The sequence below is a fragment of the Tachypleus tridentatus genome, chromosome 9 (genome assembly GCF_004210375.1).
Source record: "Tachypleus tridentatus isolate NWPU-2018 chromosome 9, ASM421037v1, whole genome shotgun sequence".
Taxonomy (NCBI): domain Eukaryota; kingdom Metazoa; phylum Arthropoda; class Merostomata; order Xiphosura; family Limulidae; genus Tachypleus; species Tachypleus tridentatus.
The window spans coordinates 17,466,699-17,483,473 of record NC_134833.1 but is presented as its reverse complement, the minus strand read 5'-3'; the positions used below and the strand labels follow the sequence as shown (position 1 = coordinate 17,483,473).

General features: G+C 35.5%; 1 protein-coding gene across 1 annotated transcript in view; it reads right to left on the bottom strand.

The window, feature by feature from the left end:
* Positions 1-5,803, bottom strand: part of LOC143227006 (uncharacterized) — an 80,720-nt gene extending 74,917 nt beyond the window's left edge. The window contains exon 1 of the mRNA XM_076458553.1: positions 5,664-5,803. Within this exon, the coding sequence (XP_076314668.1) occupies positions 5,664-5,803 (140 nt within the window). The remainder of the gene's footprint in view (positions 1-5,663) is intronic.
* Positions 5,804-16,775: the final 10,972 nt, after the last annotated feature.

Below are 16,775 nucleotides of genomic sequence, written 5' to 3'. Positions count from 1 at the left end.
TTTTGTTAGAACATCTTTGTTTAGTGGTACAGAGTATCACGTAATTGTATCATGTTTTGTTAGAACATCTTTGTTTAGTGGTACAGAGTATCACGTAATTGTATCATGTTTTGTTAGAACATCTTTGTTTAGTGGTACAAAATATCACGTAATGGTATCATGTTTGTTAGAACATCTTTGTCTAGTGGTACAGAGTATCACGTAATGGTATCATGTTTTGTTAGAACATCTTTGTTTAGTGGTACAGAGTATCACGTAATTGTATCATGTTTTGTTAGAACATCTTTGTTTAGTGGTACAGAGTATCACGTAATGGTATCATGTTTTGTTAGAACATCTTTGTTTAGTGGCACAGAGTATCACATAATGGTATCATGTTTGTTAGAACATCTTTGTTCAGTGGTACAGAGTTTCACGTAATGGTATCATGTTTGTTAGAACATCTTTGTTTAATGGTACAGAGTATCACGTAATGGTATCATGTTTTGTTAGAACATCTTTGTTTAGTGGTACAGAGTATCATGTGATGGTATCATGTTTGTTGGAACATCTTTGTTTAGTGGTACAAAATATCACGTAATGGTATCATGTTTGTTAGAACATCTTTGTTTAGTGGTACAGAGTATCACGTAATTGTATCATGTTTTGTTGGAACATCTTTGTTTAGTGGTACAGAGTATCACGTAATGGTATCATGTTTTGTTAGAACATCTTTGTTTAGTGGTACAGAGTATCATGTGATGGTATCATGTTTGTTGGAACATCTTTGTTTAGTGGTACAAAATATCACGTAATGGTATCATGTTTGTTAGAACATCTTTGTTTAGTGGTACAGAGTATCACGTAATTGTATCATGTTTTGTTGGAACATCTTTGTTTAGTGGTACAGAGTATCACGTAATGGTATCATGTTTTGTTAGAACATCTTTGTTTAGTGGCACAGAGTATCACATAATGGTATCATGTTTGTTAGAACATCTTTGTTCAGTGGTACAGAGTTTCACGTAATGGTATCATGTTTGTTAGAACATCTTTGTTTAATGGTACAGAGTATCACGTAATGGTATCATGTTTTGTTAGAACATCTTTGTTTAGTGGTACAGAGTATCATGTGATGGTATCATGTTTGTTGGAACATCTTTGTTTAGTGGTACAGAGTATCACGTAATGATATCATGTTTTGTTAGAACATCTTTGTTTAGTGGTACAGAGTATCACGTAATGATATCATGTTTTGTTAGAACATCTTTGTTTATTGTTAAAACGTATCAAGTTATGATGCCATGTTTTCTCGGTTTCTATTTTGTTTTGTGTTTTATTTTGCGCAAAGCACTAACCGTCTCTAATTTGGTGTAAAATTAAAGGGAAAGCAGCTAGTCATCAACCTCCCACCGCCAACTCTTAGGCTACTCTTTTGGTAACGTTTAGTGTGATTGATCGTCATATTATAACGCCCCCCAGTTAAAAGGAGAGCATGTGTGGTGTGAAAGGGATTCGAACCTGTAACTCTCAGATTACGAGTCGAACGCCTTAACCACTTGAATATAGATGTTGTTATGGATTAAGAAGTTTGAAGACAATGAACAAAACAATCAAATAATCACGTTGTAGAAAATGTCACCTACATATTACTTGAATAGATACACGTTTTACATATACATATTGCTTCAGTAAATATGTACACGTGTAAAACGTTTCGAAAATAAATAACATTTGCTCCAAATAAATCATAAATATTTCTTAATCGATTACATAACAAAATATGAGAAATAGTTTGGTATAGATTTAAGAAACAATAGATGAACAGTGCTGTGATATGGAGGCACACCACGTAAATGAACAGCGCTGTGGTATGGAGGCACACCACGTAAATGAACAGTGCTGTGGTATGGAGGCACACCACGTAAATGAACAGCGCTGTGGTATGCAGGCACACCACGTAAATGAACAGTGCTGTGGTATGCAGGCACACCATACCTTCTCGTTTTAAATAAGAATTTTTCAGTTGTGTTTTCTTTATTATGAATATATTAAATTTTTACAAAACCTGTTGTCCAGAAAGCTGTGAAGGTCACTTCGTTGCAATTGTCTTTGTTTCTCTGTTATTCCGTAGATATAATACACGTCCTGCTCATCTGTTCTTTTGCTTTAACTCTCCACAATGTTCATGAATATAAACGACGGGTAGATTCTTTCAGTGATAGGCCAAATGATATCTCGAATTTTACAACCATCCTGTGCCGAATTAGAATGACCAATCACGTGAGCACGCTAACGCTGTTCCATGTTAAATGTGAAACGTTAGACTTAAACAGAAGAACACAAGAGATCAAGTGAGTTGGTCGACGGAAAGACATCATGAGGGGATAAAAACAATGAATCAGTTTACGAGTTCAATGCAAAGCGACCGGTCAATGAAAGTACACACATAACATTTTGGTCTTTCTGAATAAAGATGATTTTCATTTTATCTTGTACATTTTAACTATTTTCTTTATTTCTTCGCTCAAACTTATTGAGCTTACTTTAGTTCACTATTACTTCACGATTTCTCCTGTTGTCCGTCCTGTATAGTAAGTAGTTGTTTGGGTTTTTAATTGTTCACAAAGCTACACAAGGACTATCTACGCTAACCGTCCCTAATTTAACTGTGTAAAACTAGAGGGAAGGCAGCTAGTCATCACCACCCTCCGCCAATTCTTGGGCTACTCTTTCACCAACGAATAATGGGATTGACCATCACTTATAGCACCCACGTGGTTGAAAGAGTGAGCATGTTTGGTACGAAGAGGCACGTTGACATGACTTCACCGGAGCTCACCGATGAAATTCAAAACAAACCAAACAATTTAATATTAGTTTTACGTAACGTAGCTAAGCTTCTTTGACTTCACATAATAAAGTTCAAAGGCTAAATAGTTATAAAAGTTTGTAAACATGAAGACAGCTTACTTCTTGTCTCTCTTAATTTAATGAAAACGCTTTACTTTTGGGTGCCCGAAAATATACTTTATTTATAAAACAGTATACGTAATCTGAAGTTCGCGGGTTCGAATCCCCGTCACACCAAAACTCAATATTCACTTCTGAAATGACGGAAAAACAGGGGTGAATAATATTTGATTTGTTTTTAATTTCGCGCAAAGCTACGCGAGGGCTATCTGCGCTAGCCGTCCCTAATTTAGCAGTGTAACAATAGAGGGAAGACAGATGGTCCTCACCACCCACCACCAACTCTTGGGCTAGTTTTTTTTACCAACGAATTTTGCGATTGGCCGTAACATTACAACGCCCCATGGCTGAAAGGACGAGCATGTTTGGTGTGACGGGGTTCGAACCCGCGACCCTCAGATTACGAGATGCTAGGGCCTGAATAATGTTGGTGTAGGATATTCGAAACAAAACGGACAATATTATTCACTTTTCAAAATGTGACGTCACGTAAATACAGATAATCTAAATTTATCACATGTTATCGCTGAGCGGCTCTTAGCGTGACTGAAACGATAAACAAGTCTATTTGAGAAAGCACAACTCTATGTTCACGATAATATTTCATTTTCATGTGTAGATTTTACTGAAAAAAATGTGATGGTTAAAAATTACTTCGAGACTGACAAAATAAATCGAGGGTAAAGACAGATTCGTTTCGTGTCATTATCGGCAGTCTATATTACAGAGGATTACCATGACAACTGAATTTACCAGGAGTTCACTTTGACAATTAACGAACTAAATTCGTGGAGCTTTTTGATAAAAACCTGAAACCTCTCTGAATGTGTAAACAAACTGAACAGAGGAAAGTGTTGAAATTATTCGGTTACTGTTATAGCACTTCATACGGATATTAACAACCAATAAAAACTACAACTCAAGCAGTTCTTGTTACTATCTCGTAACAAATACAATAAAACAGAGAAGGAACTGCTTAGTGACAGTTCAACCATGATTATTGCACAATATAATTAGCCTTAGTTCTAGTTTGGTTCATCACTCACTAAATTATATGTAGTACATGTGGAGCTCTGAATTCGTCGCTCTCTACTTGACATACAGTAGATGTGGAGCTCAGTTCGTCACTCACTACTTGATATACAGTAGATGTGGAGCTATGAATTCGTCACTCACTATCTGCCATACGGTAGGTGTGGAGATCTGAATTCTTCACTCACTATCTGACATACAGGAGATGTGAAGATGTGAATTATCACTCACGATCTGACATACAGTAAATGCAGAGATCTGAGTTCGTAACTCACAACCTGACTAAGAGTAGATGTCAAGATCTGAATTCTTCACTCACTATCTGCCATACAGTAGATGTGGAGATCTGAATTCTTCACTCACGATCTGACATACAATAGATGTGGAGCTCAGTTCGTCACTCACTATTTGACATACAGTAGATGTGGAACTATGAATTCGTCGCTCTCTACTTGACATACAGTAGATGTGGAGATCTGAATTCTTCACTCACTATCTGATATACAGTAGATGTGGAGATCTGAATTCTTCACTCACTGTCTGACATACAGTAGATGTGGAGATCTGAATTCTTCACACACTATCTGACATACAGTAGATGTCGAGATCTGAATTCTTCACTCACTATCTGACATACAGTAGATGTCGAGATCTGAATACTTCACTCACTATCTGACATACAGTAGACGTCGAGATCTGAATTCTTCACTCACTATCTGACATACAGTAGATGTGGAGATCTGAATTCTTCACACACTATCTGACATACAGTAGATGTGGAGATCTGAATTCTTCACTCACTATCTGACATACAGTAGATGTGGAGATCTGAATTCTTCACTCACTATCTGACATACAGTAGATGTCGAGATCTGAATTCTTCACTCACTATCTGACATACAGTAGATGTCGAGATCTGAATTCTTCACTCACGATCTGACATACAGTAGATGTGGAGCTCAGTTCGTCACTCACTATTTGACATACAGTACATGTGGAACTATGAATTCGTCGCTCTCTACTTGACATACAGTAGATGTGGAGATCTGAATTCTTCACTCACTATCTGATATACAGTAGATGTGGAGATCTGAATTCTTCACTCACTGTCTGACATACAGTAGATGTGGAGATCTGAATTATTCACTCACTGTCTGACATACAGTAGATGTCGAGATCTGAATTATTCACTCACTGTCTGACATACAGTAGATGTGGAGATCTGAATACTTCACTCATTATCTGACATACAGTAGATGTCGAGATCTGAATTCTTCACTCACTATCTGACATACAGTAGATGTCGAGATCTGAATTCTTCACTCACCATCTGACATACAGTAGATGTCGAGATCTGAATTCTTCACACACTATCTGACATACAGTAGATGTGGAGATCTGAATTCTTCACTCACTATCTGACATACAGTAGATGTCGAGATCTGAATTCTTCACTCACTATCTGACATACAGTAGATGTCGAGATCTGAATTCTTCACTCACTATCTGATATACAGTAGATGTGGAGATCTGAATTCTTCACTCACTATCTGACATACAATAGATGTGGAGATCTGAATTCTTCACTCACGATCTGACATACAGTAAATGTAGAGATCTGAGTTCGTAACTCACTACCTGACTAAGAGTAGATGTCAAGATCTGAATTCTTCACTCACCATCTGCCATACAGTAGATGTGGAGATCTGAATTCTTCACTCACGATCTGACATACAATAGATGTGGAGCTCAGTTCGTCACTCACCATTTGACATACAGTAGATGTGGAACTATGAATTCGTCGCTCTCTACTTGACATACAGTAGATGTGGAGATCTGAATTCTTCACTCACTATCTGATATACAGTAGATGTGGAGATCTGAATTCTTCACTCACTGTCTGACATACAGTAGATGTGGAGATCTGAATTATTCACTCACTGTCTGACATACAGTAGATGTCGAGATCTGAATTCTTCACTCACTATCTGACATACAGTAGATGTGGAGATCTGAATTCTTCACACACCATCTGACATACAGTAGATGTCGAGATCTGAATTCTTCACTCACCATCTGACATACAGTAGATGTCGGGATCTGAATTCTTCACTCACTGTCTGACATACAGTAGATGTGGAGATCTGAATACTTCACTCATTATCTGACATACAGTAGATGTCGAGATCTGAATTCTTCACTCACTATCTGACATACAGTAGATGTCGAGATCTGAATTCTTCACTCACTATCTGACATACAGTAGATGTGGAGATCTGAATTCTTTACACACTATCTGACATACAGTAGATGTGGAGATCTGAATTCTTCACTCACTATCTGACATACAGTAGATGTCGAGATCTGAATTCTTCACTCACTATCTGACATACAGTAGATGTGGAGATCTGAATTCTTCACTCACTATCTGACATACAGTAGATGTCGAGATCTGAATTCTTCACTCACGATCTGACATACAGTAGATGTGGAGCTCAGTTCGTCACTCACTATTTGACATACAGTAGATGTGGAACTATGAATTCGTCGCTCTCTACTTGACATACAGTAGATGTGGAGATCTGAATTCTTCACTCACTATCTGATATACAGTAGATGTGGAGATCTGAATTCTTCACTCACTGTCTGACATACAGTAGATGTGGAGATCTGAATTATTCACTCACTGTCTGACATACAGTAGATGTCGAGATCTGAATTATTCACTCACTGTCTGACATACAGTAGATGTGGAGATCTGAATACTTCACTCATTATCTGACATACAGTAGATGTGGAGATCTGAATTCTTCACTCACTCTCTGACATACAGTAGATATCGAGATCTGAATTCTTCACTCACTATCTGACATACAGTAGATGTCGAGATCTGAATTCTTTACACACTATCTGACATACAGTAGATGTCGAGATCTGAATTCTTCACTCACTATCTGACATACAGTAGATGTCGAGATCTGAATTCTTCACTCACTATCTGACATACAGTAGATGTCGAGATCTGAATTCTTCACTCACTATCTGATATACAGTAGATGTGGAGATCTGAATTCTTCACTCACTATCTGACATACAATAGATGTGGAGATCTGAATTCTTCACTCTCGATCTGACATACAGTAAATGTAGAGATCTGAGTTCGTAACTCACTACCTGACTAAGAGTAGATGTCAAGATCTGAATTCTTCACTCACTATCTGCCATACAGTAGATGTGGAGATCTGAATTCTTCACTCTTTATCTGATATACAGTAGATGTGGAGATCTGAATTCTTCACACACTGTCTGACATACAGTAGATGTCGAGATCTGAATTCTTCACACACTATCTGACATACAGTAGATGTCGAGATCTGAATTCTTTACATTTATTCAATCGATTCAAAACGAATCGCCTCACTGCTAGAGATATTTCTAAGTTGAATAATTATGGAAAGTATTTATAAGAAAAAACAGATGAAAACAATCTTTCTTTTGATAAAAAGAGATTTAAGCAACAAAAAATAAAACAATCTAATACGTTTCTAATTTTTATTAATTTATAATTATCTGTTGAATTGTTTGCTTGTTTTTTTTCAAGTCACAAAATGAGCCTTCTACCTCGTCCACAACGTTCTGCGAGACCAAATTTTGAGCATTATTATACGCCCGTAGACCTACCTTTGAGCCACAGAAGTACTTTTTCTCTGAGTGAGAAATATTTCACTTTTACGAATATGAGGAGAGTTTTACTAATAAACTACAACAGGTACACAACATTGTTTATGAGAAAATGTAACTAAAATCATGAAAAGTTCAGGTGTTTACTAAACACATTGTTAAAGTTAGGATTTGATGTCATATGTATACAAATCTCGTCGAGTCGTACTGATAACATATAGTTTTTTTTTTGTCTACCCCTGAATAATGAAAACATTTAACTCTTGACCCATTGACTGGAACTGTTTTCCACGCACGCGGAATTTTTGCGAGCCTTACAACATACACAACACACATTCAACTACTGGAGACAGATTGTATCCCGGGCCCGACATGGCCAAGCGTGTTAAGAGTAGCCTAAGAGTTGGCAGTGGGTGGTGATGACTAGCTGCCTTCCCTCTAGTCTTACACTGCTATATTAGGGACGGCTGGCGCAGATAGCCCTCGAGTAGCTTTGCGCGAAATTCAAAACAAACCAACAAACAGATTGTATCCTATACGGGTAATCAGCAACTAATGAGTTAATTGTATTACTAATTCACTGAAATAACATGATTTTTGTTTGTTGTTTTGTTTTATAATTTCATTGTTTCAATTAAAAAATGCACAATGGTCTATCTGCAAGTCCCCAGACTTACCACTCTAAAATCCGGGATTTTGTTCCCTTTAGTTAGCAGAGCGCAGATAACTTATGATGTATCGTTTAGGCAAAAACAAACACATATAAAGCTACGTGTTTTGTGTCAAACATGGACATTGAACCCTGAAACTAAGTTTTATAAGCCTACGTTTGAGTGAAAGAGAGACGCTGTAATACTAAAAACAGTACTAGTTATATTCTATTCCACGATCATTCTACTAATTCTTACAAAAAATGATTTAGGAAATGCTTTAACAAACGAAAATTCTGATAATGTACAATAAATTCTGAATTAATTGTTTCTTATTACAGATTTAGCTACATTGGCAGGTAACATTCTAGAGGTTTTTAATTTGCCGAAAGCGTTTGATGTGTTGGTCGTACATAAGAACAATAAAATAATATAATACTTGGTATTTGTTTTTAATACCCGATTTACACACTGTTATTTATATTGTTATTAACACTGTTATTCGCATTGTTATTCACACTATTATTTATAGTTATTCAGACTATTATTTATATTGTTATTCACACTATTATTTATATTGTTATTCACACTATTATTTATGTTATTCACACTACTATTAACAATGCTATTTATATAGTTACTCACTGTTATTTATATTGTTATTCACACCACTATTAACAATGCCATTTATATTGTTATTCACACCGTTATTTATATTGTTATTCACACCGTTATTTATATTGTTACTCACGTACTACGAATAAAAATGATCTTACATAATAAACTGTTACTTTTGAAATTGATTTTTCAAAATTTCCCCCCGCCAGTACAGCGATAAGTCTACGGATCTACAACGCTAAATTCATGGGATTCAACTCCCTTCGGTGGGCTCAGCTGATAGTCCGATGTGACTTTGCTATGAGACAAACACACAAACACAGACTTTTTTTCAAAATTACCAGTTAAACAAAACGGCTCATTGTCACTAATCAAATATACCACAAATTTCAGAATAATTTGAATAACATTTCGAGAGCAAGCTGCTGCACGAGATAACAAAATTATGATTACAGTAATGATGGCATTTATATTTCATGTCTCTAAATACGTGAAGAATCGACGTACGCAGCAATAAACATGCTAAATAAACTCTCTCTGTCTAATGTATCTGTTGATAACAATACCATTAAAATCGAAATGCATAGTTTAAATGCGCCAAGGCTACCATAAACAAAGGTATTTCATGCAGTCTGTTAAGTGTACAATGTTTCACTTGAACAAACAATTGTTTACTCGCAGTTGTGACTGATTTTCTTTTTGCTTTCGGGTGTGAAATCCGCTTGATTTATGAAGAACACTTGCATTGACTCAGAGTTAAATAAGAATGTCATGGTATGCAGTAAAACGAAACCTTTCAGACGTCGAATGTATTCCTTGGTATAAAGGTAACGACAGATTGAAAGTTTCTACAAGACCATTCGTTGTCACCACTACCAAAGAACCAAACAAGATCACATCAGACGTCCAATTTAGTGTCTTGGAATGATGTGGAATGTGGTCTATCAGTGCAAGGCTGTCAGTTTAGCGGCAATAGTAGTGTTATCGATTCTGTGTTTTGGTGGCACTCGTAATTACCTCTCAGAAAGCTACTCTTAGCATCAGCCAACCCTATTTTCTGGTATTGCTCAGAATATTAGTCGAAACGTTAAACTTCATCTTTGTCAGTTATGGGATATCAACGCTATGATTTAACTCAATTTATCATATCTCAAAGAAATTGGCAAACTCAATCCTGCTTTATTACGTAACATGAACAAGGTAACATACTTCAGTATTACGTTGTCAACAATTTCATACCTGATTGGATATGTATTAAATTGTTTTTTAAATATTAGCGTGATATAGATCAGCGTTACGTTTGAAATTGTAATAAAAATAGACATTGAATGGCACAATTATTTTCAAAGTCAGACAAGCGTCAGTATAAAATGTCCTTAGCATTTCTTTGGGTAAAGACAAGTTGTTAGTTATTTGGAAGAAAGAAAAATAAACTCAATTAAAATATGCAGAATAAATTAATTTGACAACTTCAGTTGATGCGTTTTATGATTTAATAGGCAGGTCTCATAGTTCTTAGTAACACTGCCTCTAATAAAAATGTGAAGGCCCAGAATGACCACGTGGTTAGGACGCTCGACTCACACTCTGAGGGTCGCGGTTTTGAATACTAGTCACATCAAACATGATCGCCCTTTCAGCTGTGGGGTTGATATAACGTTACGCTCGATTCACCTTTTCGTCAGTAAAGAAGTTAGCAATTGGTGGTGATGACGAGTTGCCTTCCCTCCAGTCTTACATTGCTAACTTAGGGACGGCTAACGCAAAACCTTCACATAGCTTTACGCGAAATTCGCAACACAAACTAAAGAGAGCATATGAATTTTAAAATTATAATGTCGAAATGTATGTATGTATTTGTATACACAAATGCGCCAGATTAACTGCGGAAGAATAAACGCTCAAAGGGCTTTCCATTGTTAAAAATAACGCTTCAATCTTCCTTCCGAGAAATAAAAGAGTCCGGAAAGATCAGTGTAAAAGAACTGAAAACATTTATTTAAAAATATTTTTTATGCGCCAGTATACATTAAAGATAAATATTTTATCGACGTTATATTTTTTTATTCCTCAGGGAACTATTTGGTTCCACGGAATTATATTTCCTGTCGACTGTTTTACAGACCTACATTCAAGAGCAGCTTGCATGATAAGAATACAGTCTGCGTTGCCTTAAATTGTCGATGAAACAAAATGCAACATTATTCGACGTTTCAAAGAACTGTCGTATTTGTTGATGAAACGTTTCAAATGAAGATTTTTATCTAACAACAAGAGAATGGCCCGGCTCGCCAAGCGTGTTAAGGCGCGCAAGTCCTAATCTGAGGGTCGCGGGTTCGCATCCCCGTCGCGTCAAACATGCTCGCACTTTCAGCCGTGGGGCGTTATAATGTGACGGTCAATCCCACTATTTTTGATAAAAGAGTATCCTAAGAGTTGGCGATGGGTGGGAATGACTAGCTGCCTTCCCTCTAGTCTTACACTGCTAAATTAGGGACGGCTAGCGCAGATAGCCCTCGAGTAGCTTTGTGCGAAATTCAAAAAACAAACAAGAGAAAATTTCCAAATATGATTTCCTATAAAAACGATGTAGTTTAATTAGAGAGAAAATACTCTTTCGAAACGATAACCAGAAATAACCAGCGTTTCGAAAGAAAACTAATGTTGCTGTTAGTTATATATTTTTATTATAACAGCCACATATTTTTTCAGATCTTATCAAATCATGTTGAATCTTGTTTAGTTTTAGAACTACTGTGTACATGTATACAAAATAACCTACATTTATTCAAAGATTATATATCTTTATATAAACTTTTAGTCTGTTTTCCATTGAAGTCCCATTTGCACTGCAAATGCTAGATTTGATGTATTTGGCGTATTATATTAGGGCAATAGAACAAATCTGCTATAAATCTCACAGATATTTCTTTGTTCTTTTTTGTTTCTCTATCTCTCTTTCTTTATCCTTTACTTTATGTATAACATACTCTAACGAAACTATTAAAATTCCTACCACGAGGCTTCGAACAACAATGCCAATTTCATGGCGCCAAATATCTTCGGAGAATAATACCGAATAGCAAAGAACGTTTTATTCGGTTGGGCCGAAGGGCCTAATCTCTGTTATAATATAAATTCTATACTTTTTTAGGATATTCCTGAAAGGAATGAATAATTGGGCACTCGGTTAAGTTGGCATTCATTTCTTTGCCTGCTGAACAATCGGGTAAAAAAAAAAAAAAAAGATTTGTTTTTGTTGTTTCTGAGCTCGCTTTAGAAACAAGTTATAGCAACCAAGTTATAATTAATTTTAATTTCAATCTTATGTAAGCCTTATGTGTCGCTTTTGGAACTGTTTTGTTAATAACCAATAGAAATTGTAATTCAGTGAAAGTATTATGCCCCGAATTTTAGCGTTATAAGCTTATCGTTGAGTTATAATTGTGAAACCAATTACTCCTTTACTGACAAGGGTGTTATACTGTGTAGGTTCATTACAAGACTGTTCTCTAAGAGTATATTCTATTCTTTTGTCTGAGCTTTATCTGAGACTAATGAAAGTTGTCTTTTTATGAGAGTTGAAATTTCACTCTTAGAAGATGGGATTTTAATTACTGGACCGTACGTAATTATCTATTTTACTTATATTTTATGTCTGGTACGTCTTTAACAATCTACTTGGTTTATATTTTTCTGTCTGATTCGTCTACAATTATCTATTTCGTTTCTGTTTGACTCATTAGTTCGTCTTTAATGATCTGCCCCTTAGTGGCACAGTGCGGAGTTATACTGCTAGAAACCGGGTTTTGATACCTGTGGTGGGCAGAGCAAAGATAGCCCTTTGTGTAGTGTTATGCATAACAAAACAAACAAACTTTAATGGTCTATTTTGTTTCTATTTTACTGATTGGTATATCTTTAACTATCCATTTATTTTCTACTTCTCTGACTGATTCGTCTTTAACATGTTGTAACAGACTTACCGTTATAAGTTTATTATACTACCTACGCTTGTTTCTGTATAGTTTTCTTTATTGCCTCTGACGTACATCGTTGGCTGTATTTTGCATAAGTCCCTTCTGTTCTCGGAATTTGTAGAAGGTTCTTGAAAATAAAAATCAACAATATACTAGGTGTGCATGTAATATTAGTGATTGACAGTATTGTTGCCAAGTGAACTTTCGAGAACATCGCGCGATTTGTACAAAAGCAACGCGCCAAGACAAGAGATTATTATTATTATTATTATTGGTCAACTACAGTCAGTGTGCTATACGTCTAGGAAGCTGTAATTGTGATTAGCGTCTATTAATCAGAAAACTACAAATATTTGACCAGGAACCTTCATAGATTTTGAACATTACGAACCATTTAACTTCAGTGAATTAACTTCAAACGTTAGAATTTCTACGCAGACATTAAACATCTAACTGTCTAATTTGTATATAATGTGTTTCTATTTTTCTTAATAGTCTCGTCTCTAATAATTATTTCGTTTTTACTTTTCTGTCTGGTCCATCTTTAATGCCCCCCAGTGGCTCAGTGGTATGTCTGCGGACTTCCAACGCTAAAAACCGGCAGAGCACAGATAGCCCATTGTGTAGCTGTGTGCCTAATTCAAAACAACAGCCATCTTTAATAATACCTTTTGTTTATATTTTTTCTGATTGGATCCTCCATAAATATTTATTTACTTTCTATTTTTCTGTCCTATTAGCAAATACTTTTTCTTACGTGGTTGTGAGAAGTGAATGTTAGTTCATATAAAGAAGGCGGTTTCACATGCGATTTAGGTAGACTCTGTTTCGGTATATACCTCTCTCATAAGAATAAGTTTACCTTTTAGCTCACGCCTGTTATGCTGTATTATGTGTGCGTCCCATATATACAAACTTCCTTATTTTATGTCAGAAAGTTAAAATTACATCAAACATAAGGTGGCGCTGTTGTTTAACTCTTCATAAGCGAGTATCTATCAACATGTATTATTTCTCTCGTATTTTGATGTTCCCAGTGACACAATAGTAAAGTTTTACACATTAGTTTGGCAGATAAAACTTATTTTAGTTTCGCACCTTAACACCACATGCGCTAAATAATAAAACTCGTGCGCGAACAACTTTTGATATTAGAGACAAAGCACAAAGCTGAACAATGAATAAGCTACCTTTGCTCTACGTTCTGCGGAATCGAATCCCAAATTTTAACGTCATAAGCCCTCAGTCTTATCGCTGAGCCACCAAAGAGCAAGATATTACTAGTATAACTATCTTCTATTGCTTTCCTTCTTGTCTTTCCTCGTTTATTTGATACAACCCTAATCTCCAAGTCGTAAGATATAGCTAACATGGCTTAACAATTCCAGCGCCTCTTATTGTGACGTCCTTATACAAAACTCACACGAATTTTAAATGTTCATACGTTTTGTTTCCTAAGTTTTAAGTGACAAGAGTAAGCACAGTGTTGAATCTTTTTTAACTGTTCTACTTTCTTTAAATTAATTACTTGCAAACTATTCATAAAAAACAAAAACGTTAAAACGAGGTTATTGATTATATATGAAACAATTCACTCATGGCAGAAAGTAGCACAGTTTTTTCTTCCACCTCCATATTCCTAAATTGAAGTTATATCTTCATTTGAAGCTTTACGTCAGCTACACATAACACTGCTATGTAGCTAAGTTTACCAGTATTTGTTAAAACATTCTCTAAGGTCTAGCAACCGTCAACTGAGACACGACTTTTTAGGAGAAAGCATATTTATGTCACTTATTGTCAACGACTGGTTGTTATTTACCAATGAAATGTAAATACGTATGGAATATGAAAATTTTATTACATGACGAGTATTCTCAAATAGTTCCAACGACGAAAAATATTAAACTAAATCAAATTTAACAGCATATAATTATCTAATCTTTAAAATTATATCTATGAACTACTTATAACGATATCATACAAAATTAAGAAACAAATATAGCAATATATAAATAGAAAAATTCCACTTAATCTTAATAAATACATAACGTATTCGTTATACTTTCTTCAGACAAAAAACTGCAGTGCCGAGTATCACGCTCCGTACTTTCAGCTCCACGTGCGTTATAAAAATGACAGTCAATTCCTTTATTCGGTTTAAATCTGAGCAAACTTCATTGGGTAACAGATGACCACTTTCTCTCTTTCACGTAGTACAATATTACATTAGGCTTAAAGTTTAGTCATTGTGCGAGTAAGGCGTTGTGCAGCTTGCAAATATCAAATATTTGTTAACACGTAAAGGATGGTGAGTTTTGCTAAATAAATCTCATTATTAAGCGAGAATTTTGTAAACGTAAAAAACTGAAACGATACGAACAGTTATATAATGTTTGTTTTGGTTTGAATTTCGCGCAAAGCTAAACGAGGGCTATCTGCGCTAGCTGTCCCTAATTTAGCAGTGTAACGCTTGAGAGAAGGCAGCTAGTCATCACCACCTACTGCCAACTCTTGGGCTACTGTTTTACCAACGAATAGTGGGATTGACCGTCACATTATAACGCCTACACGGCTGAAAGGACGAGCATGTTTGGTGCGAAGAGATTCGAACCCGCGACCCTTAACTCACCTGGCCACACCGGGTCCAGTTATATAAAATTACTTTAACATTTGTGGCCTTGAGGCCACTTGAGTTACCTGATTAAATTGACAAACATTTATTAGAATTGTATTTCCAATAAATCACTGTTTCTCAAGAATAAAGTGAATAATAATAAATAATAAAGTCTCATTAGAAATTAAATTCCTATATTTTAGTCTATCAAAATTCCGTAAAAATAAGTGTGTGCCACTACGCGAATATTTTCTTTGAACGTACTTTTTTTACTGTATATTGTTAATATTTTTCTATATATCTGAATACTATAAGATATTTGGTTCGACACTGACATTAAACACTTTTATAGCGACAGGTTTATTCGTTCTTAGCTTATAGCTATACAGTGAGCTGTCTACCCTCTGTCTATTACGGGAATGGAACCCGGGATTCCATGCCCGTGAAGTTACCTTCGACTTCTCATAAGCAACGTTTAAAATTCTGTCCGTTTGATTATTTTAATACTAGGTTAACGTAAAGCAATATCTATTAAGTAGCTATAACAGCTCGTGGAAGCTATTCGCCTATTGGATAATTCATGATTGAAATATGTTCTTCAAGCATAATAAAAGATTTGGTTACAGAAAAAGACTGAGTAAGCGACTTAAAAGAATGAAATCAAAATTGGCAGTTAAACTGGTAACTACAGTTATAGAGGTGATAACAAGTTTACAGAAAATGTTCATTCGTTAGCTAGCTAGGCCTTGTTTCTTGTTCAACTTCTGGTATGAATGCGGACAAAACAGAATGTTTAATTTGCACACTCAGTCCTTTTTTTGTCGCACCTTATTCACACCGAAGGTGATTTTACTAGTTATCATGACGTTTTTTCAGTAAACATCAACAAACCATAGCAAGTAAGAAAGTAACACTCGGTAGTAGCCAACATTAACTTTATGATCACAACCCTGTATTCGGAACAGACCTATACTTTACAGAACCTACCAGCTTCTTTAAAATATATGGTGGTAGTTTCCCTCTCTTAAAAAGTGCTAATAGCTTCCTATATACTAACACCATGGAATTTAGATTAACAGTTTCTTGTCATCACCCTCATGCAATCGGTACAGTCGTATCAAGCATCATTATTTACGCTGAATGCTTAAAATATTTTAATATCGATGTTTCTTAGAGTTAAATTTATATTTAGAAATGTACACAACTTATACTATTAGATTTATATTGCAAAATTCCGGCTTATTC